This window comes from Seriola dumerili, unplaced genomic scaffold, assembly GCF_002260705.1.
Source record: "Seriola dumerili isolate Sdu_G_001 unplaced genomic scaffold, Sdu_1.0 BDQW01000138.1, whole genome shotgun sequence".
In the NCBI taxonomy this organism is placed as follows: Eukaryota; Metazoa; Chordata; class Actinopteri; order Carangiformes; family Carangidae; genus Seriola; species Seriola dumerili.
Window position 1 is genome coordinate 8,525,406 of NW_019174393.1, and position 27,959 is coordinate 8,553,364.

The 27,959-nt window shown below is 40.8% G+C and overlaps 2 protein-coding genes across 2 annotated transcripts in view; one reads left to right on the forward strand and one right to left on the reverse strand.

Annotated features, from left to right (window-relative positions):
* The window catches only part of LOC111224495 (voltage-dependent calcium channel subunit alpha-2/delta-4-like), an 86,374-nt gene that overhangs the window by 22,650 nt on the left and 35,765 nt on the right, over nt 1-27,959 (forward strand). The window contains exons 27-28 of the mRNA XM_022748995.1: nt 210-337; nt 2,426-2,494. Coding sequence (XP_022604716.1) covers nt 210-337; nt 2,426-2,494 — 197 coding nt within the window. The remainder of the gene's footprint in view (nt 1-209; nt 338-2,425; nt 2,495-27,959) is intronic.
* lrtm2 (leucine rich repeats and transmembrane domains 2) overlaps nt 6,671-27,959 on the reverse strand; it is a 27,253-nt gene continuing 5,964 nt past the window's right edge. Inside the window, exons 2-8 of the mRNA XM_022748996.1 lie at nt 25,757-25,946; nt 13,811-14,040; nt 12,973-13,098; nt 12,315-12,403; nt 11,748-11,905; nt 10,204-10,452; nt 6,671-10,068 (exon numbers count right to left, since the gene is read on the reverse strand). Coding sequence (XP_022604717.1) covers nt 9,809-10,068; nt 10,204-10,452; nt 11,748-11,905; nt 12,315-12,403; nt 12,973-13,098; nt 13,811-14,040; nt 25,757-25,832 — 1,188 coding nt within the window. The 5' untranslated portion in view covers nt 25,833-25,946 and the 3' untranslated portion in view covers nt 6,671-9,808. The remainder of the gene's footprint in view (nt 10,069-10,203; nt 10,453-11,747; nt 11,906-12,314; nt 12,404-12,972; nt 13,099-13,810; nt 14,041-25,756; nt 25,947-27,959) is intronic.

Consider the following 27,959-nt stretch of genomic DNA (forward strand, 5'->3'; position numbering starts at 1 on the left):
ATGAGACTCAAAGTAAAACTGTTTCGTTTTTGTCACATCCTTTTCTAATTTTTTCACCAAAGTATATTTTACTCACAATATTTTTCTTTCCTCAACTATCCCAGAATCTTTGTGTTTTTTCCTTATCCTATCCTCCTTCTTAGTGTTTTTCACCATTACAGGCAGCAGATACTAGCTTTTTCTTTAAGCTTATTTTTGTCTCTCCCCAGGTCTTTCCTGACCTCCACAGACAAGGAGAATATGTTCACGTTGGACCATTTCCCAGAGTGGTACCGTAGAGCAGCTGAGTACCCAGCTGGACAGTTTCTATACTACTTGCCCAGACAGGACACTAGAGGTATACACGAGGGGATACAACCTTACTGAGCAATCACACACACATGGACACACAAAATACTTTTTGTCCTTTTTTTATTTCCAATTTTCTTAGCCATTTTCAGCAGTTTGAACCAACAATCTCTCAGTGACAGGCTCATTTCTCTGCGGCCAGCAGGCTACAACTGCTCCACTCTGTTTACTTCATTGTGAATCTATGTACTTTGTATAAACATGGTTTCTTAAACAGGGTTGGAGAGTCTGAAGAATGTTTTTTTTAAAGAGGCAAAATGCTGAGAAAGTGTCAGTTCAGTCATGAACAGGATTTTCTATTTCGGTTCATATTCTGTGACTTTTCCAGATTGACAACTTTAACAGCTACTGTCATCATATTTATCATCACATCATACTAACACCATTTTTAAATCTAGTCGAGAAATTAAGTCAGCAAGGTAGATGTGATTTTCAGCTTTGCTCTTCTCTGCCTTTGGATTTAATTTTCCTATTCATCTCTACTACAGTGAGGTGTATTTTAAAAAACATGTTTGCTGCAAAGTGCTTTAGGCAGCAACCAAAGATAAGAATTGACTTTTTTCACAACACAGTGCAGACTTGTATGTAATTACATTGAGGTACAGTATGTTAAATCATTAAGAGGCTGATAATACCGCTGTTCCTCATGACAGAGTCAGGGTTTGTGTTTATATCCACTTCCTCATATAGTTTGTTGTGTTTCACATGTACAGATGAATTTGAGGTTAGTTACTATTTCACTCATCTAACCTCTAAATCTCAAAAAGAGGAGCTCCTGTACTGTAACTACTGAATATAGGGATTTTCAATCAAGATGGTGATAAATATTTCACAATGTGTTTACATGGATTTAATGAGATATATTATAATACCACCATCATTTTAATGTTTGACATTTAAACACAAAATAGTCCTCTGTGATTATCAGGGTGATGGTAAATACACTGTGTTGTGTTCAGATGTATTCAGGGACTATGAGGCTGAATATAGCACCACCTTGAGTGCAGAAGAGGTGGAGCACGAAACGGAGGAGGGAGGGAGAAAACGGAGGAAGGCAGAGGAGGAGGTGGAGGAGGAGGGTAGAGGAAAACTGTTACTGATATTTGGCATGCCTCCTATTTTTATTTATCCTCATTGTGGTCTTTCAAGCATGAGGAGTGCGTGGTCGCTGTTTTCCATTTCCTCACCCCTGTCTTTACCAGCCTCTTTTCTTTGTCTTTATTCTAGCTCTGCTCTGTTTCTCTTGTCTTTCTTCTCAGTCTCCTTCTTCCTCCTCCATCGCTCTCTCGCTGTCTCTCACTGCATGAGCATGCAATTAGAGTATGGGAACCTCCTCTCCTCTCATAGGGAGTCAGTAAGGTTTTGGTTCATTTGTATAATGCTGATTTTAATAATTATTTTTGGAAAGTCAGAATCTGTTCTCATAGTTTGTATATTTTTCCCCTCATCGTTATGTTACTATATCATCTAAAACAGTTAATACTGTCACAGAATTTCCTAATGACACAGTTTGTGTCCTGCAGGCATAGACTGCGGGCTTTGTCTTAGAGGAGTTAATAACAGAAATATAAATACATGGCTCATGGAAACATGTAATACACACTGTTATGAGCGTATTAGTCGATTAGCTCTCATAATCTGTGTTACATAATGCTTAAAATGTTAATCTGGCTGGAATCTGTGGCTTGGTGACAGTTGGCATCTGCTGGCATGAAGGCTGTGAATAGACAAAGAATGCATGACTTCATTAAATATTATCTCCCTAGTCCAAGTCAGTATGTCTCTCACATATTTTCAAATACATTTGGACATATCTGTACTAACATTTCAACCTGTCACTACCACTGTGAGTGCTCACAAAAGATGTATTCAGTATGTGAGAAAATAAATATTCTGGGAACATTTTCCCTTTCATTTCTTGTGAATGCATATGTGAATGCATGAATATGTCTGTTTGGAAGGAATTTGTGATGTGCATGCATGCGCCTATATATATATATATACACACATATACATGCATATGTTAGTACTGTATTACTGCGAATTGTTGCTAATTGTGTGTGTGTTGCTCTCCCAGCAGGGAGAATTGTGATCTCTACCACTGCTGTCACTCTGACGGTGGGCACGAAAACTGCCATCGCTGGAGGTAGGAAGACAACTTTTGTTTAGATACACACTCGCACTCTCTGTCTGTTACATACACACTTTATTCCACTGTTCCCTCTCTTTTTCTCTGACATTTGAACTTGGTGTTTAGATGGTGATTGTTGGTCGTGTCACCTTCCAGTTACTGGTTTTGATGTGCTGGGTTGTCAGTAACACTTGCTGATTAGAGGTTACTAAAAAGAATTAGCTTGTTTACATTAATAGTGTGTTTTTCACTTAAAGTCATTCTGTTGTTGTAGTCGCTGGAAGTTGCTCTCGAAGTAATAGCAAGCTGTTTTGAGGACAAGATTTTGTGAGCTGTGTGAAATCTGTCTTAAGATGCGAATCAATTGGTAAAGTTCCACAACAGGATGAACAGTTACATACAGACACTGTGATTAGTGCCTAGCCTGACCAATACAAAATTTGTGAGGGTGATGCTGATATCGGAACTTGAGAATGAAAAAAAAAAAAATTGATAACAATCAGAATCTGATAATCAGTGTTTGATGCATGCATAAATGTGTATGTCCAGTAACTTTTTACATATTTGCAAGCATACAGTAAATGAAAATACCAATATGTCTGTGATAACCTGAAAACAGCCAATAATATCAACCTGCTGCTGTATCAGTAAAGCTCTAATTGTGATCATGAAGCTGAGATGCCTGGAGGGGTGTGCACCATTACTGTGTCAGTAGCTCTCAATCTCTGATTTCACTTAGGCTCCTGATGATTATGTGTGTGGTCTCTTTTTTTATGATCCTATAAGAAAATCATTTATGGTGCAGTAATTGAGTGAGTGAGCCTGTGTTTGAGTCTGTATTTGAAATTGTATTTTGAGAAACATTTTGTCTCACAGTTCATAGTCTCCGGCTTTGTTTCACTGCTTCCTGATGTGTGGGTTATTGTGTATGTGTGTGTTGTGGAAAGCCCATCTGTGGCTGACACACTCATCAGTCATACTTATCTGAGTGCGACAAGACTCTCTGGAGCTGCATCCCGAGAGCATGCGTGTGTATGTGTATTTCTGAGTGCATACCTGTATGCATTTAGTGTTTCATTACACTGAAAGACAGACTGAAAAAACAATACACAAAAAATCCATGCACACCTGCACACAAACACACGCGCTTATCTGTATTTCACAGCTTTTGTGGAAACTGTCTCAGGCGTGAAAATTCATTTTAATTCAGTTCAGTTGTATTTATATAGTGCCAAATCATAACATGCATAATCTTACAATATTAATGAGAGAAAGCCAACAGTTCCCACCATGAGCAAGAGAGGAAAAACTCGCTCCGAACAGAACCAGATTCAGGGTGGGCAGTCGTCAGCCTTGACTGGTTGAATTGAGAGGAGAGAAATTGGGGAGAAAGGAGAAAGAAGGGGATAATGATGCTTCTAGGTGTAATAGTGTTATTAATAGTGACAGCAGCAATGATAGCAGTACCAATCAATGATAATCATTATTATTATTATTATCATGATGATAGGTGTTGAGTAGTACTGGCAGATCTAGATCCTGCAGCTTCAGAGTCAGAGATACCTGCAGAATGAGGACAGGGAGTGAGGACAGAGAGGAGAAGCACAATCTACAGGAGAGAGAAGACACAAAGTTAATGACATGCAGTAGTGTGATATAAATTCATGAGGGGAGCCTGATAGCTGAAGGCTCTGCCTCCCATTCTACTCTTAGAAAGTCTAGGAACCACGAGCAAGCCTGCATTTTGAGTGTTGTATTGGGATAATAGGGCAGCATGAGCTCTTTAAGAGATGATGGAGCTTGGTCGTTATTATGTATTGCCCAAATTTTTTATTATATGATGTTATTAAATGTTCAGTTTCTTTGCCATATGTCAGAACAAGATCGAGAGTGTAATTAAAACGTCTTATTAAACCATGATATACTGTATTTGGAAATGGAAAACAGGGAGAGCGGGGAGAAGTGAGAAAAGAGTTCAAAATAGATGTGTTTCTGTCTCTCCCTTAATCTCACTGCCTCTCCTTCTTAATGTTTCTCTTTTTTTCCCCTCTCTGCTTGTTTGGGAACATTAACGTCACAGTATGTTGGATCCAGGGCTCTGCTTTGGCCTTCTACATCTATTGTCAATTTTCAGCAGTCCCAGAAATTAGAAGGTAGATCTGAAATAACCACTACATCTAAAAACAATGTTTACATGAAGGTAGGAGTACAGTATGAAGAAAAACACATTTAGGAAGATGCAAAAGATTTGTAATAGGTCATGGATGTAAAGAGGCTTTTTGGCTTTTCTGATAAAAGCCAGTGATTGTTGTGTGTGCTGATGGTAGATGTTATATGGTGATCACCAGTTAGAGGTCTGAGGTCAGACAGGTTACCAAACATTTTTTTTCACCTCTGCATCACTGGATGTCAAGTGGAACATCTTTTTTACCAGCTGCCTCACTTAAACAAAAACGCAGAGCGAAAAGGCTGTATCAATGTTTTATAGACTTGCTCTTTCTGACTTTCTTTGAAACACACACACACTCATGCACACAAACACGACACACTATGTCTCACCCTCTGACACTCTTCTTTACCTTGTTAAACCCTAACATACATCCCTCTCTTTTTTTAGCCCCTCTCTTCCGAAGCTGTCAGGCCTGTCTCCCTTCACTTCGCTATGCTTTTCTCTCTGTCTTTTTATTCCCCTCCTTACTCGCATTCCCTTGTCATATCATTCTTCTTCTTATTCCCTTGCTCTCATGCTTCCTCTACATCTGTTTCTTGCCATATCTGAGTAAGCAAGGCTTTCTTGTCAAGTCACGTTTCCTTCCAGAACATAAGTGTATTAAATATTCAAAAGCCGCCTTGTCATGGGGCACATATACATACAACCACAAAGCTGTACTGTATCCACATATGGCATCACTTGTATGAGTGTGTATCATGCCTTGATTGAACATTTACACAAGTTTGCAGCTTAAATGCTGAACAAAAATATTAATGCCTGTTCATTGTCTTGCTCAGAGACACTTCAGCGGCATAGACATTTGCAGACAAAGTCAAAGGTTGTGGTTCCTCTTACAACCACTGGGTGTCAGTGTTTGTCTGAACAGAAACTGGTCAGTTTTCCGGTTTTCTCAGTATGTTGTTGTGTTTAGCTTTTATGCTGATTTGGGGCAGATTTAATTTCTCTTCCTGTGATGAAGTCCGATTTGGTAATTCAGAGGCTGATCCAAAATCAGTCAACAGTGACGACAAAAACACTGTGTTTATGCTGATCTTAGGCTCAGCAATGGATTAGTATATCTCTGTGGCAGAAGTGACAGGCTGTATGTAAATAAACCTAATACGCTCCTACTGACAGAGTAGCAGACTGGGAGAACGAGAAGAAGAAAGAGCAATAAGTAGGTAAATAAAAGACAGAGAGAGAGTCAGTGGAAGAATAAAGGATAGAGAGAGGATTTATGACATGGAGGAGGAGGAGAGGAAGCAGGGAATAAGGATAAATAAAAGAGAGAAAAAGAAGATAGAGGAGTTGAAAAGTGAAAAAGATACACACAATAGACCAGACAGAGCAAGGGATAAAGAGGGCAGAGATGAGAGAAAAGGGGGTGAAAAGACTAAAAAAATGATGGGAGAAGAGGCGACAGAAAGATAAATGGAGACAAGATAAGTGAGAGGAGGAGGGAGGAGAGAGACGATGAGAAGCAGAGAAAGGTGAGAGGAGATTGAGGGCAAGGGACAGAGAAAATGGGATAAGGTACAGTGTACAGAGGAGATGTTATCACGACTGATTTATGCTCTCATTTGATGCTGTGAATTTATTCCACCTCAGCTGCTGTCGGTATCGCCTTTTTCACCCAAAAATTAAATTTCTACACTGCAAAAAATGTTCTTCCATTTTCTCTACTTTGGACAACAAATGCCCCAAATCACTTGAATCTATGAATTGGGGTTACTGGAAAATATAATTTGACTTCATTCTGGTGTGAGTAAATATAATAAATGGTGTTGGAAGTTATTATCCAATACTGTCTGTGTGAAATATCCAGGATCTAGTCTGTAAAGGTTTAATGTCTGTTTTGTGTGACTGATGATTTTTAAAGAGCAGGTTGTTGTTGTAGCCTTTCAAGCCTTATCATTGGTGTGGATGTAAGTTCAGAGTGATATGTTTTTATTTAAATCAATGCATATTGACCAGGAAATGCTTCATCATCATCATCATCATCATATTATCATCGTCATAATCACAATCATCATAATAACACAACACACCATAGATCTCTGGGCATTGTAGTCTTTGAGGCCCTCAGTCAACATGGCTGCTGCAGTTTTTGCGTAGCAAACTATAATTTATTATTCTTTACACACACAGGCTATAGGAACAGGATTCAGCTAGCTAAGATACTTAGCTACCAACAACACAAGACCTGCAGACCATGGGGTGAGAGGACGATGTTTCTGGATTTATAGAAAGAGTTTAGACGTTGCCTTTCTTTCAGTTACTGCCCCTGAGTCCCTGTGAGGTTGACGGCCATGTTTACATTTGTCATTTAAATCCCTTTAAAAAATGCTTTTACCATGTTTTCACACATCTCCTGAAGATGCCAATTGTTAATGTAAAAATATACCTGATTTATAGTTTCCAGCTCATCTTTTCTATCTCTTACATTAGTGAGGTGACTATTGTTGCTGAAGTGCATCTAAACTTCATTTGCAATGCAAACTTGATCAATATTGGACTGAGGGATCAAATAATCATAAACCAAACTCTAGCTTTTGTGCATCTTGACTTATCACATATCCCACTAGCCCAGTTTCCTACAAATAATTTTTATAAGCAACCTTTTTCTTAGCTTTTTCTTATTGTTTGGAGTGTAATGAGTTTAAATGTAGCAAAAAATTGAAGTGCATGCAAAAATTTAAGACAAAAAGGTGACTTGTTGCCTACATTATTCAATGCTGAGTTAAGTCAATATGATGAATTTCAGAGACGAGGCAGCAACATTGGGCCTTTTCACACTCTGGCCAAACTCTTTCTATGCTTCTTGCAGAAACTTTACCAACTATTGATCACAAATAAAATAAAACACGACAAATAATCAAACATTACAGAGATTTTAAAACCTAAAACAAAAACGAAACATAGACATTATAAACACAACAAAAGACATACATCATGAATTGATACAGAAACCCATAAACAGTTACGTCAAAAACATTTTGGGGACTGCTGGGCCAACACACCATAGTAGAGGCTAGTATAGTAATAATATTTATCTGCATCATACCCAGGTATAAGATAACACACTATTAATATAAGTTTACTTCCAGCCAATTAAAATTGAGAGGGTACAATAGTTCTACTGTAGGGGAGCAATATGCAATGAAAGCCAACTTTATGAGATTGTTTATCACTCAAGACACAAACGTCCTACTCCGCTAACGATAAAATGTTAAAGTTTACATGAATATTTCAAAGGCATAAATTAGGATTTTCAAGAAAACGCTATGCAAAGTAAACAAACTAACTTGTTGTCAATGCATCGAGAACGTGTGTCAGTCAAACAGACTCAAATAAGTGGTGATTGCTAAGTTTATAACAGAAGGACTCTTTGGCAGTGACTACATTTTCAAGTGAGAGTGACATAGCTTCCATTGCATATTGTAGATCCTTTGGGGAAAACATAAGGGGCAACAACATGGCAAAAGGCATGGATTAAGGAAAGAAAGGAGGTGGAAATCTTTAAGGAAGTGTGACAAAACTTTCCATAAATAGCACTGGATGGAAAGATGGATGGAGAGATAAAGGGACAAGAAGGAGGAGGGGGTAAAATAGCAGCGTCTTTTTGTTTAATCCCTTGTTCGTCATAATCCCTCTGGGCAGATCGTCCTTGTTAGAAAGAAAGAGAGGGAAGGGGAGAGGGAGGCCAGAGGGGAACTGATTGGGGAAATAAAGTGCAGGAGTCTGAAGTTTGTAGTCCTTAGATGGATTTTTGTAGTCCTTGCCAGGAGACAGGGTTCTCTGAGATAGTTTTTCCATGCCATAGTAGCAAACTTTCACCGCTGAGGGCGAAATCAGTCTGAGAATGAGCTCTGAACAAAGATGATGTACTTTAAAGCAAAGTCTGTGGTCCTTCATTAAAACCATTGTAGGACATCTCTGAACCAGTCCAGAAGCATAGTCCAAGTAACACCAGAAAACGTCCCCTTTTTTCATAAGATACTCATTATAATCATTTAACAAGCATCAAGTAAGCAAGAGCCTTTTTCTGAGGAAAAGGGACAAATACAGGGAAATTCCAGTTAAATTCCAGTTAAATGGTTTGCTCCCCATTTAACTGATTGATAACATCCATTATGTGGTCCAGATAGGGTAGAATCTATTTCTAGCCATCCACGAATGATCATTTTGTCAATTCAGATGGTTTCCTCTTGTACATTAAACATCCATGACAAGTCTCAAGAGACTTAGGAGACTCAATGTTTGATTTCCTATCAACATATAATCTGTGTGTATCCCCAGTGTTTTCTATGTGACAAAGCACTCAAGAGGTTTCAACTATATAAATGACATCTTTTTGTGTTTATCCACGACGTTTCCCTATTTTCCTCTGAGCTTTCCAATGTTGGCTTTTTCTTTGGGATGTAGAGGTCCGAGGGAGCAACAGAGGAGCATTAGGCCAGACGAGGGTGAAGGGTCCTGGGTTGGGGTCCTGGCTTTTTGGAGGAACTACTGGCTTTGGAGAGGTTTAGGAGGAGAAAGATGCAAACAAAACTAGCCGGGCACTGCCTAATACCACAAATTCCTGTCATTATTGTGAATACTGGTCCAATCGCCACCATACATACTGTAAATCCCTGAAAATTCAATCCAGTTTTTACAAATGCTAACTGCGCATACAACATGAGTGTCTTGTAACAGTTTAAATGATATGTGTCATACTAATTTTTTCTCTGGGCCAATAGAAATAAATTCAGCAGCAGCCAACAGCAGCAGTAGGAGGTTGGTAGGCGAGTTGGAAGGATGATTGGTAACAAATACTGCAGTGAGAATGGCTCCAAATGGAAGAGAAAATTAGGGAACAGATAAGGTATGTGTGTGAGGGAGTGTTTTCAAGAGGGACAGAGAGGGAGAAGGTTGAAAATAGAAAGAGGACGAAGAAAGGAAGACAGAAAGTGAGAGAAAGGTGTCAGTTTGAGAGTCAGAGGGAGAGATACCATAACTGTCTGTGTGCATAAAACAAACTCTTCCATCTCTCTCCTCTTTGAGCCCTTTAAAATTTTTGCCCTTCCAACCTTCACCCTTTGACATGCCAACCCTCCCCCCGTCCCATCACTCCTCTAGGCTACAGAGGAGATCTGTTTCTCCTCCCTATCCTCCCCGTCCGCCTCTCCGTCTCCCATCAGTGGCTGCCTCTTCTTCAGCTCTCTCTGGTATTTGGCCATCAGGGAGGCATAGATGCAGCCATACGCTGCGGCTGCAACCATCATGATGCAAACGATGCCGCAAACCACACCGGCAATCACCACCGTGCCGATGGCGCGGCGCACACTCACAGGTCGGTAACGGGCGCGTACACAATCCGACGAGGCCTCCCCACCTCCACCTCCTCCTCCTCCTCCTCCTCCTCCTCCTCCTCCTCCTCCTCCTCCTCCTCCTCCTCCTCCTCCTCCTCCTCCTCCTCCTCCTCCTCCTCCTCCTCCTCCTCCTCCTCCTCCTCCTCCTCCTCCTCCACCTCCTGTGTTTGAAGAGGAGTCATCACCAGTGTTGCCGCTGTTGTCAGAAATTGGTGTTGCTCCACTGGGGTTAAGAGCGTTCCTGCTGCAAGGAGGAACACCTTTTTGTCCGGAACGGGAACCTTCACCTCCTCCGTTCTCATCTTCAAGTTGGAGGCAGTAGTTGAACATTTCCACTGGAACACCACGGATGTCTCGCCCACGCAGATCCTTCGGTAGCGTGCACTCCACTGCGTCCACTTTCCCCCCTGGAGGAGAGAGAAAGAGGTGCAGAGACAGGAGGACATGGAGAGGTCATTTATAAAATGCCTTATGCCTGTAAAGCACTCCCAATTAACTGAGTAAGAGGAAAAGATAGAGAGGGGGGGTGGATGTGCCAACACTAGGATGAGTCATGAATCACTTAACACACACACACAGTTTGCTGTGCCCTCTACACTAAGTTGGAGATAGCCTCAACTAAGCTCTTCTATAATTCATGAGATGACATGCCAAGCTCCGGCAGAGCTCTAGTGTGTATTTGGAAGAGAGAAATATCTGAGTCACTAATTCCAAAAAGCGGCAGGAGGGTGGGGGATCTACTTTGTTATCATCACATGCTGCATTTCTCTCCACACATAGTATTCGTCTTGAGGTCACGTGTTAGAAAACCACTGGTTTGCACAAGCAGATATGTTTAGCATCAGAAACAATGAGATAAAGGCGGAGGATAACAGAAAGACAAAATGAGGAAAGTGGTATTTAGCCCCAGATGCTTTTATCTCAGCGTGTGTCAAAAGAATCCCCTTTGCAAATACAGCTCTCCCTCTCCAAATATCTCCAAATATCCCAGCTGTGTGTGCTTGAAGTGGTTCGAAGCAGATAGAAGTCAGCACCGGCTGCTGTCACTAAGCTTTTTACACTTGCTCGGTGCTTTGTCTTACTTTCTATAACACATATCTTGCGTCATCTACCTTTTTAACAGATAGTGTCATGCTCTCATGTTCAACTACGAAACGTCTCCTTGTAATTTTCTCTGCTGCTCTGATGATTATTAAATTATCATGTCCGCTGTGTGTCAGTCTCAGTCTGAAGTGTACTGAACTGAGCTGGAGAGTGGAGCCCAGCAAAGCAGAAGAGAGCAGAAAGAAGCAGAAAGGAGAATGGAGCAGAAAAGAGAAGAGATGCTTCATTAGCGGGGCAGCTGAGGCTTGAGGCGCTGAGGTGAATGTAGATTTTTACACATGAAGAGAGAGCGGAGAGCAGCTGTGGTTATCTGATGTACTAACAGCCTGCAGAGACACATGGGTAACACACACAGTACACAGAAACACACAATGAGCGTGGTAATGTGCATTCACACACCAGTGCAATTATATTATGTGGCTAGAAGCACAGAGATGCACAAATGAAGCACACACCTAACCTCAGCTATCTCTGAAGTAAACTAGCATTCTCAAGTTTCCGCCCACTGCTTCGTGACTTCTTTGCCCTTTTGTCCTATCCGCTAATTCAAATCAAACACACCATTTCAAAGCTCCTGTAACATAAATCAAACAACCACCTCTGTACAGCAGCCACTCCATCCAGTGTTTAAAATCGCGGAGGTTGCAGTCACATTCCCAGGGGTTGTGTCCCAATTCCAGGTGTTGTAGGTTGGCAAGGGGCTCAAACGCTGCCCTCTCCAAACCATGGAGCCTGTTACCCGCTAGAGACAGCCACCTATTGAATAATTACAATAAAATTAATTTATTCTCTTGACTCCCAACAACAGAGAAACATTTACTCTCATGACATTGGTTTAAAAATCAGCTGGTAACAACAGCAGAAAATTATTCTTTTTAACATCGTCACATCATCATGTTGCTGTTAAATTACAGTCATTTTCTTCTGATCTTATTTCTTTCCTCGTATTGTGTAGTTTATTTCCAGTCAGTTCTTTCTTACATCATTTTTCTGTGCTAACTGGAGTATTGACTCTCACCTACAACCTTTGACTTTCTCATTGTAGGATTATTATAATGTTTATAATCTGTGATTGTCATTGTATTCTAGTGTTGCTCTGTGAAGGAACATTGATTAGAAAAAAAAACATGTTGGTGTAAAAGAGTTTGTGTGGAAGTGTGTGTACCTGAGGCTCTGCAGCTCGTCCAGTAGCCCCAGAGGAACAGAGGACAGTCCGTTCAGGGACAGATCCAGACTCTGAAGACCCCCCAAACCCTGTAGAAACATGAAGACCCTTTTTTTTTTGTTTGGTCTTCTTTTCCCATACAGTTCAGTCTCTTTCCCAAATATTATTATTAGTATTATTAGTATTATTACCTTCTCTCTTTAATTCCAAGAGGCACAGCTACCATTACTTGTCAGGCTAATCTTATTTAATAAAGTGTCCCAAGTGAAGTCCTGACACAAGCTCATCCTACAGACTGCTTTGGTTCAGATAAAAGTGGATGAAAGTGTTGAGCAAATGGTTTATTACTAATTTATCACCTGGACGAGAGCCTAGTCATGTCAGCATGTCTGCTCAGGTTGGCTCTGCTCCTAAACAGAGTCTGTCGAGTCCCACCCAGGAGATGAAACAGTGTATCAGCACTATTCACATAGTAATTCGGTGGATTGACTAATTTGATGAAATATCTCCCAAAACCCTAATACAATATGAGAGGAACTCACTCTCATGAATTACAGTACAAAATTTTGCCTACATCCTCTCTGCATCTTAGCTGAAATAAGGCTCTTTAGCCTTGTTAGTGAGCCGTACTATAGATTGTACCATGGACAGTGCTTACCTGGAAGAGGTCTCTGTCCATTACTGTTAGTGAGTTGTTGTGCAGAGTCAGCCTCGTCAGGTTGGTCATGTCTCTGAATAATCCAGCTGGTAAATTATCTAGGTAGTTATTAGAGAGGTCCAGCTCCTAAAAAATACACACAAAAAATTACATGTTCACTTAAATACACAAATAGACACTTAGCTGATGTTCTTATTGATAACTTAAAAACGAATTTAAGAGTGAAAAGTGAAATTAAAAAATTCAGAAACCTGTTCCAAGAGGGAAAAAATAGATCAACTGCAACAAAAGTTTAACGCACATTCTATACCTTAAGATGACATTCCTGTTCAGAGAAACCAGTACAATGGGTGTAAAGTGTAAGATGAAACAAGCCGTCATAATGGAGGACTACAAACTCAGACTACACAGTTTTTACAGCTTTACTGTAGATAAATGTTCAGTATCTGATGTGCCAATAACAAACTGTAGTAGCAGAGGAACTAATGTGGTTGTATTTACCTGGCCTTTTTTGGCAGGTGCAGTAACCATCCATCATTTCCAGCTGTTCTATTTCAAATACCAAGTTGGCTGGCTTTGCACACACTATGCTATTAGTGAGCAGTCCTGCGAAACCTTGAAAATGTCAATTTTCCTTAACTTTTCAGACTGAGAGCAGAGGTTGTCTGCAATTTCTTCAATATGACACTCACCACACTTTTAAATTCAGTGTGCGAGGTCAGTGCAGAAAACAGTAGACATTGCCACGGTAAACAACAACGTAACAACAACCCACGACACGTTCAGCTGTGAGGCGAAGAAACACTTCACTGACAACAATAAACAAAGGACTGCAGACCTCCAGAGAGGAGAGGTTAGCGAAGGCAGAGGCTCCCAGCGAGGCAAGCTTGTTGTTGGCTAGCAGGAAGGAGCGGCTCCCCGGAGGCATGAGGTGCAGGGGAGGCAGGGAAGAGAGACCCCGGCCCCCGCAGTCCACCACCAGGCCATCTGAGGAGCAGAGACAGGGAGGAGGGCAGGAGGAGGCTGGCGGCAGCAGCGCCGCCAGGAGGCAGAGGACACAGAGGAAGACTGAAGGAGGGGACAGGTCAGGAGAGAAGAAAAGAGAGAGAAAAACATGGTTATTTAGTTCTTCCTGTGGATTCTCATTTCAGTGATAAGTAGAGCAGACAAGTAAATGAAATGATGCCAAAAAAGGGATGTCAAAAATGATGGAGTAGTTCTAAGTGGAAGTTGTAATTAGAAATTAAGCTGAAGAATCATTTTTATCATTGAGACTGTCAACCAAACTGTCCACAAAATAGTCAATCATTCAGCCAATTTATTGCTGTGCATTTTGTTTGATCTACTGTATGTTACAAGTACAAGTAGAAACCACAGCTATCCTACTGTCAGTGAGCCTTGTGAAGGTGTCCTGATTCATGTGGAGAGTGGGAAAAGATTCAAAAGGGAGGAGAAAAAGAAAGCAAAACAAGAAAGAAAGACCTTGAGAGGGAGGAAACAGCAGCTCAGTCCCAATAAAATACCTTCCCATGCCAGAGGTGGTTTTGTTATGCTATTTAAATGCTGGAATTACACAGGAAATTTCCATTTCCACCATTTTGTGCCACAAAACAGATGTTTTCATGGATGTTTAAACATCAAGAAACTGCACAGAAGATCTGATTCTTCACTATTTGTCTGATTAAAACGATCAGTTTTGTCTTTGCTTACACAGATTTCAGATTTCTGAACAATCTTGTAAACGGAAGCCACATTCTGCATGAAAGACTGCAGCAGAACCAAAACATGGCCAGACTTGTCACATAAATTGTTTGTGTGTGAAGCCTACTCTATTATGGCAGCTGTCTATTCTGCAGTCACAAAGCCATCGCTTTTCATGAAAAAGCTGCACTTGTGAGTTTTCTTTTGTGTTAATGAGCAAATGAGTCTGTCTGTGGCTTTCTGTGTGTATGTTTGTGTGCATCTCATAGCAGTCTCTCTCTCTTTAGTGACACTCATGAGGGAAATGCCCTCTGTTTTATTTCATTTTCAGTTCATTGTTATCCTGCAGACTACAGTCATTTCATCATTTCCACTCATTATCTCTGTGTCTTTCTCTGGTTCCAGCCTCCCTCCTTCATTCTGTTTTGTCGCTGTCTGCATTTCCCTCGGTTTCCAGATAACATTATTTTCTTTCATTTCTCATTTTCTTTCTTTATTTGCATCCATCAGTTCAGGTCTTTTCATTCATTTTCGTTCATTTTTATTTGTTTCTCTGTCTGTCTTTCTTTGCATCTGTCTATCCCTCTCTCCATTCTGTAAGTCTCTCTCTTTCCCACTTGAGTGTCTTTATCTTTCTCATTCTCTTTCACTCCGAGTCTCTCGGCACCGCTCTGTATTCCCTCAGTGTCTCGTTACAGTGGCTGACTTTGTTTCCATCCAATGGCTTATCAGCACGACTTATGTTTTATCTCTCTGTGTATGTGTGAATATGCGTGTGTGTGGGCATATGCTTGTGCGCCTGTGAGCGTGTGTGTGTGTGTTAAGCACCAACAAAGCGTGATATTAAGAAAACTAACTTCGTCTAAACTCCAGACACAGACACAGCACTTTTTACTTCCAGACTCTTTGCTTCACCAGCAGATTTCATCGCTTGCATCATCTGCATACTATTAGCATATATTTCTCAGTGTCTCATCACTGATAAAATATGCTTTAGATAATATTTTATTCCCTCTAAAGTGGTTATAAATAGTGAGAATAGAATCTAGGAAATAATTTCATCACAGAATAGACAGCACACTTTAGTCTAATTAATGATAAATGATGAGTAATGCATTCAGAATGGAAAGAAGGGCAGAGCCATTTTAGAAGATTGTCTAGTTGCGACTTTTTGGACCAAATTGTGATTGCATTTTAACTTGTTATAAAGGCAGAGGTGTTGCTAATAACACGTCAACAGCAATGGCTCTGTTCAAATGTCCCAGTAACCCTGAAACCAAAGCAGATAAATGGAATTCAGCCATGAATTTACAGCTGTACTTTTCATGCTGTAACAAGTCAAAAAGTCTTCCATTAATAATACTGAATTAAAATCAGCAGTTTCAGAATTGCAGGAGCTATGATTCGTTTCAAAGCAAGATTTTGATTAAAAAACAGCTAATTGTTCAGGCCCATTAGAAGGCTCGCAGTAGTTTAATTTAATCTTAATTTAAAGGGTTATTTTGTATGCATCTCAGCCCCCCAGAGTAATTCATATTTTTAAGAGCAAATGAGCCAGTGCAAAAATGTGAACAAACAAATACAAATTTGATATTCATCTCGCTTTTCGTTGTTACTTCGAATTTGTACGTTTCCATGGGCATTGGAAATTTTTATTACATAATGCTTTGTGAAAACCTCTGGAAACACCATTGTATCGTTCTGAGAACACACACAACAGTCTACAAATAGCATCTTTTCCCAGACTGTTTTAACCTGCCAGATAGAACATGACCTCCCCCATCCAGGACACTGCCCCATTTCACAGTATGAACCAAAAATGTTCAGAAAATAACGACTGTGGCCTGGTGAGAAAAATCAGTGTGTGTGCGTGAAGTGAGCTCTCATGTTCCTGCATCCGTTATCCTCTCTGCTCCTGTATAATCCTAATCTCTGGGAAAAATTAACTCCACTTCATAAATGGATGAAAGGAGAGATTTGAAAGTATCCGGAAGCGTCCTGTGCTGTCTTACTTTTTTAGTGGAAATGCTTTAGAAGGCCAATCCTTCACTGCAGCAGCTCAGTAGGAGTCTAGAAGGATTTCACTGCACAGTGGCTGTAATTTTCCCATAACAGGTTTGAAAAAGGTGCAGAAGTGCAGGATGTTTGTGAGGACAATATAGCTCAGAGGTAGAAGCACTGTTATACAACTGAGAGAGAGAGAGAAAGAGAGAGAGACATTGTGTTTATTTTGCTGCTTCTTCCTCCTATTATATCATATTTTAAATTGCAGTCATCTTTGCGCACCATTCATCTTTCCCAGTCTGCGATATGGGCTTTATTGTGCAAAGTTATTCTTCTTCTCCCCTTAGTCTTCCTTTCCTCTTCCCTTATTGCGACCCCTGTCCTCTCCTCTCCTCCCCCTCCACTACTGTACACTATAACTCCCGCTCACCCCATCCCTCCCTCAGTGCTGAAGCCTATCTTCCAACATTTATGAGTGGTTTTAACGGCTCTCGTGGAGGAGGTGGTTGTTGTTTCGGCTTATTTTAGCTGCTCCAAATCCTCTCTGCTGTAGTGCTCCACGCAGCCAAACCAGAAGGAAATTATTCGGCCACAGACAGAGGAAGATAGGGAGGTTCAGTCCAAATAAGTTTAAGTGGTTCTTTGCAGTTTAATTCAGTCCAAACAGACTTCCGACTAAATCTTTTATAAGAATCCCCAAACACATGCCGTAAAAGTGCTGACATTTTGGGTAAATGTACGCTGGCAAAGCTCTCAGCGATGGGAAACAAACTAAGACACAGCATTAAAATGCAACAAGATGTTCCTGTTCAACTGAAGCAAGATACTGAGGCAGCTCTTATAGCAGTACTGCAGAGATAGATAGATAGATTGATTGATGAGCAGTATGTCATTTTATGAGGAAATCTATTCTGTGTAGTCATCAGAAGAGACAGTTGTAAAAGATTTACAGTCAGATTGAGCAATTATTAATGATCACTTGTCGTACAATAAAACTGTAGGAAATTTTAAATAGACTATTAGAATTCTTCCTGTTGTCTTTTAAATTATCATTTGATTTGAATTTAAAGGATAATGCAGTCTCTTTGTATTGCTATAGAAGAAAATCAACAGTGAAGGATTTCTCTTGATAATTAAATTAATAATTTTCAAACCTCTTTTGTTACTTTCAACATCCCGGCTTACTTTTAGTTAATGTGGATCCTGGCACACTGCTTACAGTCCAAGTGTGTGTCTGTGTGTGTATCAGTGTGGATGTGGGTGTTTGAAGCTCTGAAAAGCTGGAAATGAAACATTCGTCCTAAGTAGTCTTTGAAGTAGGACAATTAACTGTCAGGTTATATTTGCATCTTTGTGTGTGTGTGTGTGTGTGTGTGTGTGTGTGTGTGTGAGTGTGTGTGTGTGTGTGTGTGTGTGTGTGTGTGTGTGTGTGTGTGTGTGTGTGTGTGTGTGTGTGTGTGTGTGTGCTGAGTCACGATGGCTGTCTTGCAATAATCTCCTGCCTATTCAGTTTCTCCATTTGTTCAAAGTTTTATTGTAGGGTTATACACTCACACACATACATCTTTTTGAAAAACAAAACACAAAACAAAACAATTAATTAATTTTTACTGATGGTCAACCTTCATGGGCACAAAACCTAAACTACAAAAAACTAATTTCTGGTATCATATGATGTTTGACAATGTCTCCTAGACGACGCCGCATGACAACTCTGGGGCCTCAGCTGTCTGTAAGTTTATATCCAGGGGCCCCTTACTGACACTGGACCCAGCTATGATGTCATCACCATAGACACTTCTGTTACTGAGCCCAGTCGCATGTTACCAGGGGCCAAGCTGTTTTCCATGCAAGCAGCAGACTTGGTGCTATCTTGTTACTAGAACGACCAGCTGTCGTCCACACAACACACTCACTCACTCGCCTGTATTTCTTAACTCTTTAATGTTTTACATGGTGCTCTGTGCTGTGCAAGAGTCTGACGCAAATCTATCCTGCTGCTGAGATGGCACAGAGTTTAGAGCTGACTCCTGTTTGACTCTCGATACCTGTGACAACATTGTTGTGTACCATCATAGATAACAACCCCTAAATGTCCTTAGCTGTAAAATCTGCTGTCTAGCACAAAAAAATACATATTCAGCAGTTGTGCTTAAACAATTTGCTGGTTGCAGCTTTTTTATTTAAAAAAATGTTAAGACATTCTTCTTTTCTCTGTTTTATTTCATTGTTAATTCAATATCATTAGGTATTTTGGATTATCGCTTCAGGTAAAACAAGCAATTTGAAGATGTCACCTTGGGCTTTTCACCATTCTTTTTCTGGACTTAACGATTAATTAATTAGATTAATTCATCATGAATTTATATTTAAAATATTTTAGTTGTTAAATAAGCCTAAAATGTTGTAAATAAAGGATGATTTTAAAAAGACAAACTGGTCAGTTCTCTGTAAGATTTCCATAACATCAAGAAATGCCCTATAGTAGCAATAAAGGTGGCATAATGCTATATACATATACATATATATATACATTATTGTATACATGATTACAGTTACATTTTGGCTCCAGTTTGGTTTAACCGAAGTGATACAAAACATCAAAGGCATTTAAGTAGACAGATATAGACAGATATGTGATAATGCATAGACAGCTAGGAGGAGAAGAAGTATCTTAAAAATGTGTAATTTATCATATATCATGTGTTATATCAACACACTGTCAAGCCTGTTTGTTTATCTGCAGCAACAGTTTCCGTGTAATTTGTCAGAGGCTGTTACATGTCTGATCTCTGCTGTAACGCAAGACCTCATTTAGTTAGCAGATGGAAAAGAGCCAGCCAGTGTGTGCGTGTGTGTTCGCCTTGAATGTTTATGTGTGTTTGAATCTCTATATACACTACACAGTCTACTGCCTCGCTGGATGCATGGCTTTTCTGGCGTAGTATAAAAAGGTATAAAAGAATACACAACACACACATAATATCAAGGTCCCAGCAGTACCACCACGTTATTTCAACACTGACAATGTAATGCTGTGTTACCGTAGCAACCAAGTGCTGTAGATGATGTTAAAGAGAAGAGATGAGGCATGAGGAAAGAAGTTTTTTGGTTCACATTAAATCCCATCCTTTCACCACATTATCTCTCCTCTCTCACGCGCACAACCTCTCCGCCTTTCTCTCAGGCACGACCGCGAGAATTGCTTACTCACACACAGGACGTCATGGTCGCACACACGTACTGTACACACATGGTGACACACACACATACACAGCAGTTGAGGATAAGCAGGGACAGGGTGTGGGGGTTTAGGTGTGCTCCTGCTGACAGTGTGATGAGGAGAGGAGAGGAAAGAAGAGAGGAGGGGAGTCGACTTTCTCCAGAATCTCGATTTTTATACATTACTTCTTTAACTTTTCCCTATGGGATCACCTCCTATTATCTCTCCCTATTTCTGTCTTCCCTCTTTCTCTGTCCCCCCTGTGTTTACTCTTGTCCCTCTTTCAACCTCCATTTCTCTCCCACCTAATCTCTCTCAGTCTCTGTCTCTGTCTCCCCTGTCCATTTCTCATGAATTCTGCATCGGTAAGACAGAATCATTATTCTGACTTGGAGGGGCGAGTGGGTAATGTGTAGGCTGATCTGCCTCTTTATTTCATGCTATCTGTATCAGTTTGTGGTGACACACACACACACACACACACACACACACGCTTCTTCACACACCAGTATGGCCCATGGGAGAGTGTGACATGCAATGACATTGTTTTTGTGATAGTGGCTATTAATTAGGGGGAGTGACAAAGAGAGGGAGAGATAAGGGGATAAGAACAAAGGGGGAAGAAGCAGTGGAAAACAAATTACCAGTAAAGCATCATTTTAGGCCAGCAAATACCAGCTATAGATTTCACAGTAACACCATCTCTTTGATGGATGTTGATTCTTTTTCTACTGACTGCTCAACTGGGCATCAGTCCGAGGCTGAGTACATTCTGAATTTAGAGAAAAAATGAAGGATGCTTGGCTTTTGATGTCACATCCGCATTAATGTGACTGGAATAGAATATACCTTGGATCTTTGACAGGTCCTAATGTATGCCCACTCAATCCTCAAAAGGGATGGATAGACAGATGATATTGATCCAAACTGCACGTACACGTACACGTACACACACACGCACACACACACATACACACACTCACACACACACACACACGCACACACACACATACACACACTCACACACACACACACACACACATACACACATGCACACAATATATGAGAGACAGTTGTCATGATGTGGTTTTAATGCCAGTCTTTTAGTTGATTATTTTGTTGTTTTGAGTACTGTTTAAAAAAAAACTAGATAGATAGATAGATAGATTTGTTATCTTGCTAATTGGATGCCCTTTTCATTGAGTTTTGGAGTGTTCACAAAGACAAATCGAGCACATCTCAAATAGCTGTATTATCCAAAACCATTAGCAACCATTTTCTATGATTACTTGGTGAGTAAAGTACTTTTTTCTATAAAGCATGGGCTTTGCTACGATCATCATAGCTTATCAGCCTCACGTCGGATCCATATACTGGACTTGCTTTGAGTCTAATACTGTATCAGTATCGTTTGGCGAGGGCTGAACTGCAGTGGTGCTGTTTGTGGAGCAGAGGATTATCCAGATTTATCCCTGGCAATGTCCTTTGAAAGTGGGCCAGTATCATGTGTTTGTGTGCTTGAACTTGCACATTCCTGTTGTACCTGCACCAAACTAAACTGTGGTCAAAAGAGGAGTGAAAATAAACCTAGTGTACTGCACTTACAGGCACTGTGCATGCATTTCTCTGCATGCATCGTGTACAGCTGGAGCCAGTACAAGGTCACCTCGGCAGTAGGAATCTTTCCCACATGACGCTAGTAGCAAAGCTGACGTAAAATTATCACAGCAACAAATTACACTTTAATTCATCCAGCAAGGATGTCAGGGGTCAAAACACAGTGTGCTGAGAGAATATAATATTTCTGTGTGTGTACCTTTGAGCCCTACATCTCAAAATACCTAGAAATTGCAGTAATAGCTATTGATCACATACCTAAATTTGCCAGATGCTATAGATTGTTTGCCAACAAGCTGTTATTTCAGTTTCTATTTAACTCCAAGTCTCATATAACACTATGTGAAAGGATCAGGCTCCAGTCCAACTCGAATACTGCACAGAGACACGTACTGTGTCACACTGCTGTGGCTTCATGCCAAACCCAACATACCAGCAGGGTTGAAAAGTGCCACCAGGTACTAACTACCCAGCGATGAATTTAGCTTTTTACTGCACCCTCACAGCTGACCAGTGTCTTTAAATAGTTAAAATGAAATTAGCTTGTTAAACAGTCGATTCAACAACCTGATAGCTGCTGCAGGCAGACAAGAAGTTAGTTTTCACTGCGATACAGCCAGTTGAGCACCAGTGTGGATCTGTTCCAAACCTAATGCTACTCCCTTAGTCACTGCACTGTGTTACAGCTGTATTCCAAGCATAATGCTACAACCTTAGTCACTGTATTATGGCTCCATTCCAAACCAAATGTTTTAACCTCAGTTGATGTATTAAGTCTCTATTCGAAGCCAAATCCTGACTGCTTTCTCTCCCTCCCTCTGCCACTTTCTCTGTCACTCTTTTGATCGGAAGCTATGTGGTCAGTTAATCTGTCGGCTTTGCAGCAAGGTGCATAAACACACACACACACACACACACACACACACACACACACACACACACACACACACACACACACACACACAGTATGACCAGTTAAGCTACAGTGTGTGTGTTTATGTGTGTGTGAATAGGGATGAAGTCATGCTAGCTTGTGTGCTAATGTGCGTGTGTGTGTGTTGTGTCAAATGAGACAGTCTGCTGGGATCACGGAGGCCTGGAGGCACCATATGGTCTCTGTGTCGCTCATAGACCTCTCTGTTCCCCTCTCTCGCCTCTGCTCCTTCATCCTTTCTTCTCCTCACTGTCTTCTCTCTTTCACTACGCCGCTTTGATCTGGCATCTCTTTTCCTCCTCCCCTCCACTCCCCACTGTTTCCATCTCTTTTCTCACTTCCTCTGTGTCGCTCTTTCCGTCACTCACATTTTATATTCTCCACCTCTAGTTTGCACTCTTTTTAAACTTATATTGTCTTTTTCTGTGCCAATCTCTTTCACTTTAGACCCTTTTACTTTTTAGTTTCTTGACATTTTGGTACCACTTTCTTGTACTTCACCCTTTAGGGTGTGTTGGCCTATAGCCTTATGGTTATTAATGCTTTGTAAATCAGTTATAGGTCATTAATAGGAACGACTTTGAGGTTGTTATGGGTTGTGAAAAATTCCTCTGGTTGGTTTTTATTCTTTAGCATATACTTTTCTTTTTGAGCTCTTCAATTCATCTGGGAGACCCTCGAATAGCATTTACCTTCTTGGAAAAAACTGCAAAAAATCAGAATCAAAATCCATTTATTAATATATTTAGTTCAGACTTGATTACTAATCACAAAAGACTGAAAGCCACAACCATGTATTAATGAATTACCAACATTTATTACTGCATTTTTTATGAAATAGAAAGGACAAACACAAGTCAGAGGAGCTTTTCACAACCCGGAAAGCCAAAAGTCTTACTTATGATTGACTGCTAAGATTTGTAAACAATAAGTTACAAGAGTTAAAATAAGAATATTTCCAGTGAACATTTATTCATTTAAATAATGATTTAAATATTTTCTGATTATGAAACAATCTACCAATTACAAATCATTTTCTCAATATACACATTTTTGGTGAAAGAAGTTATGCAATGAACTGTGATAAGAAAAAATAATTTATTTATAATTTTGCACAAAAGAATTTACTTCTAGCAACAGCAGTTTAAATTGGCTTTGATGCTCAAACAAAAAAACAACCCATAAAACATCCTCCACAGCCTGTCAGTAATATCATTTCGCTTTCTGCCCCATGCAGGTTACAAAACTCCATCATAGTTGTACGGCCATTAGTTGGAAATATGGCAGACACTGGCTGACACTGAAGAATACTAACACTTCTGGACAGACTCTTTACATTTTTCTTTTTGATCTGTTTTCTGTCACACAGAGAGCTTCTTGCTGTAGCCTATGGGCACACCTTTTAGTTTTGTGACATTTCAAAGGTTTGCACAGCGTTAGCATGGCAGTTGGCTGGAAACACACCTCTAAACCAACTTCATCCGCTTTGGAAGGAAACACATCCTTGATGATTTGACTCTCAGCAGTGTAGTAATCTGACATATTTGTTGGCTCTGATTTTTTTGGGAGGTTTACCCCTTTCTACTCCTATTATATGCATGATTTTCCAGTGTCTCAATGTGTGTGTCAGCGCGTGTCACATAATGGCAGAGATCAGAGAGCTTCCAATCTTTGCAAGAGAAATACAGACAGACAGTGATAAAGCAGAGGAGAGAGTCAGAGAAAACGGCTGTTATAAAAAAGCTTGGCAATATTGATAACGTTGATTTTGTGTCAATGAAGTGTACTCAACTGAAGTGAGACTGTCTGGCAATATTGTGTTACATTCATGCCAAGAATGTAATTTTGAATTTTGATGAATTCCCGTTCCTAAAAGGCTTGAGCAATATTGTTAGTGTAATATTTACGGTGATAAAGTGTAATGAAATACACTGAGAGAGGGAAACCGAGGCAGATAATGGAGATAAATTGAACTGAATTTAATGCAGTTACGAGAGAGGGATGAAGAAAAGGTAGAGGACAGGTGAAGAGAAAAAGGAGGAGGTACGTGGTGGTGTGACAGAGACAGAGGGAGGCTGAGCGGCCCAGAGGGAGGTATATCTATCGACTTAGAGGTGCTGTGTGGGTGTGTGGAGGTTCTGACAGATTGTGTTGCCCTGTTATTTAGTGCCCTCAGTGTTACACAGCGGTTTGTGGGGGCGTTTTTGCCAGACACCTCTGGAACAATACCTCACCATCAGGAGGACAAAGATCCCCCAATTTGCTGGTCTCTTTTAATTTTTTGTAAAATCACTTGTTTTCTGCGGCGAGTGCAGCGTGTGTTCATGTGTGCATGCTCATGTCATATAAGACGTATAACAAAAGAGAGAAAAAATGCGGAGAGGAAACCCTTGTGTTTGCCTATTAGCAGAGGAAGTGTCTGGAATCTCTCAGAGAGCAGGATCCATCCACTCCACCGTCTAATCCACAGCACTCACACACACACACACACACACACACACACACACACACACACATACACACACACACATACACATGCGTGCATAAGGCTGTCGTATCTGTTGCTATGCCACCCGACTTCTGATGGATTTTTGTTTTGACTGAGTGTACCCATGGTATGAGGTGGAAAAAGAGAGAAAGATTATGGGCAGAAAGAGACAGGGAAACAGGGAGGAGCAAAGCAGAAAGAGGGAAGGAGAGGCAGGTGAAAAAGGGGAAGAAAGGGGAAGTGAGATGTGAGAAGTATAATATGAGGGGGGAAATGCAGAGGACAAAATGAAAGAAAGGAAGGGAAGGAAAGGGAAACGGAGAGGGGATATAAAATGAAAGAAAGGTAAAAGGGGTAGAAAAGGAAGGGAAGGGAAAAGCAGACAAATAACCTGCAGGTCTCTCCTCCATCATTCCTTCCCCACTTTGTTTTGTTTCTACAGACTGGCGGTATTAATACATACAGTAATGTGGCATTTCACTGGAGGACTTGGCACGTGGCCACAGCATACTCAAAGCCCTCATCCTTTGCCTGTGTGTGTGTGTGTGTGTGTGTGTGTGTGTGTGTGTGTGTGTGTGTGTGTGTGTGTGTGTGTGTTGTGCATGTGCTCAAGCATGCTGGGTGTGCTAACATTAGCAGCTGTCAAAACAGACAGTGTTCCTCCTTTCATGCGTAGTTAGGAGTACAATAGATGGGAATAAAATAGAGCAGAGTTGAGTAGGAACAGAGGACCATTATTTCTTTTCCTTTTGTCAGTTTCTCTCATCTTTCTCGTTTTTTCTCTTCTCTTAATCTACTTTTCGTTTGGTCGACTCACCAGGTCTGGCCAAGTGGGTGGTAGCACTGGGAGGGGGGAGGCCTATGCCCCCAGGGAGGTGGGTGTGGGGGGGCATGACACAGAGCTCTGCAGCCTTCCTCTGTCGGAGGGGCGGGGCTATGCGGGTGTCAAGCCGCCATGCCTGCAGCCTCCACTAGGGCGGTGACTGCGAAAAGCTACACCAAAACACCTAAGGAGAGAGAGGAGACACAAGTGAGACAAACAAATGATCAATTATCTCCTATTTGCACATTCAGACATTTACAAGTATGAATTCTAAGGCCGTATCTCATGAATTTGTTCCCGCACAGAGCCACACAAACTAACATGCACACACACTCATGCATACACACACGTATACGCCAGCAGCAGTGAAGGCTAGCGCAGCAGGAGGCTGTATATGTGTGCGCTCATCTTTGTGAGATGACTTCCTTGCATACATTAAATGTGTTTGTGCATTTGTGTGTTTGAGACTGTGCAAGCTTGTGTGCATATGTGTGTGTGTGCGTCTGTGCGTGTGTGCAAGCATCACAAACAGCCCCCTGGTATTTCATAGGCATAAATAATAGATGTGTATGTCTTTGGCAGTTTACACAATCAGTTTGCCTTTCCCACAGACAGACCCCCCACTGCTACTGTCTGGCATAGAGACGGACACAGAGAGAGAGACAAAGCAAGAATGCCACCGGGAGAGAGCGATGGAGGGAAAAGATAGAGAGAGAAGGATAAGGGTAGAAACTGATAAATACAGAGACAGATATGGAGGGAGAAAAAGTGGAATATACTACAGATTGAAGAAAGATTGAAGAAAGAAATTATGGGAGGAATGATGAAAGGAGACGTGTTTTTGTATGTGTGATACTGCCAAACTACCCTTGAGCAAGGCACCAAGTGCGCAGGAAGCGGTGGAGTGACATAACTAAAGGTAACATAGCAACAGCTGACCTCAGCTGAATCTGTTGCTTGCTGAGTAAACAATAACAAGGATGTCATCTCTAGAGAACATCAAGTTCCTGAAATGCTAAGGTTTTATATCAGCTCTGAAAACTCAGTTTATGCATGTGGTCCACCAACATAATTTTCCAATAAAGAATATCACATCAAGTTTCATAAGACAGCTCTGTAGAACACATTCGAAATAACAGAAAACAGTGGTGCAAAAGAACCAATCTTGTGATTGCTTGCAATTGGTTGGTTTGCTGTATCAGTCAGATAGATGGAGGTATGACCCATTTCAATTACAGCAGCGTAATGAAACACATCCCACATGCATTGAAAAAGAGTCTTCTTGTCAATATGGAGTCATTAAAGTGATAGTAGGTGGGAAATTACCATGGGAGAAAACTTGTCGGAACCTCAATACCACATGACAGATGCACGCTGTAGACTCGCACCTCCTGGGCCAATCAGTGTAATTTTGAAAATGCTGGAGCACTGCTGCGAGATGTGTCTTTTCCTAAACTATCATCAAAACCCAATCAACAGTGTGTGAAATATTGCGCTAATCAGATTAGGCTGTTGTTCAGTGGTTAGCTGTTTGTGGAGGAAACTTACAGGAGAAGACACAGGGCAGACTTGTTTCTGCACGGCTCATTTTGACATCAGGTTGAATAGAGGTGAATGTGCATTTGTGCACGTGTTTGCACTCTGTGGATGCATGTGTAGTGATTATGTAAATTTGCACCTGTAGCACCACAAATAGGCATGTTAAGCAAACATGATCCAGAGTAGCAGGAGGATTAAGTGGATGTGTGGAAAGAAAAGAAAGATGAAAAATTTGATAGATGAGGACAGACAGAAAGATAGATATATGTTCAACTTTCTGTGCATATAGTCAGTGTTGGTAAGTTATTTACAGCTGGTTGTATATGACTTAGTGGAAAATGGAGGAGAAGACAGGAGAGGAGAAGTGGGAGAGATGTGAAATAAGAGAGGGTGACCAAGAGGAAAAGAGGTGTAGAAAAGACAGTGATGAAAGAATAAAAGGAGAATATAGGCGAGGCAGGAAATGCCTGAAGGGGAGGGGAGGTAAAAATAAGTGCTATGGGTAAACAGGGAGGACATTAAAATTCTCCTCCACGACCTCCCTACTGTTTTGGTGTGTGTGTTGAGTGTGTGATTGTGTATGTGTGCCCCAGTGGTGCTATTTGTGTTATCATTATTGCTATTAGTACCTGCCAGACACTGAGCAAAAAATAAAACA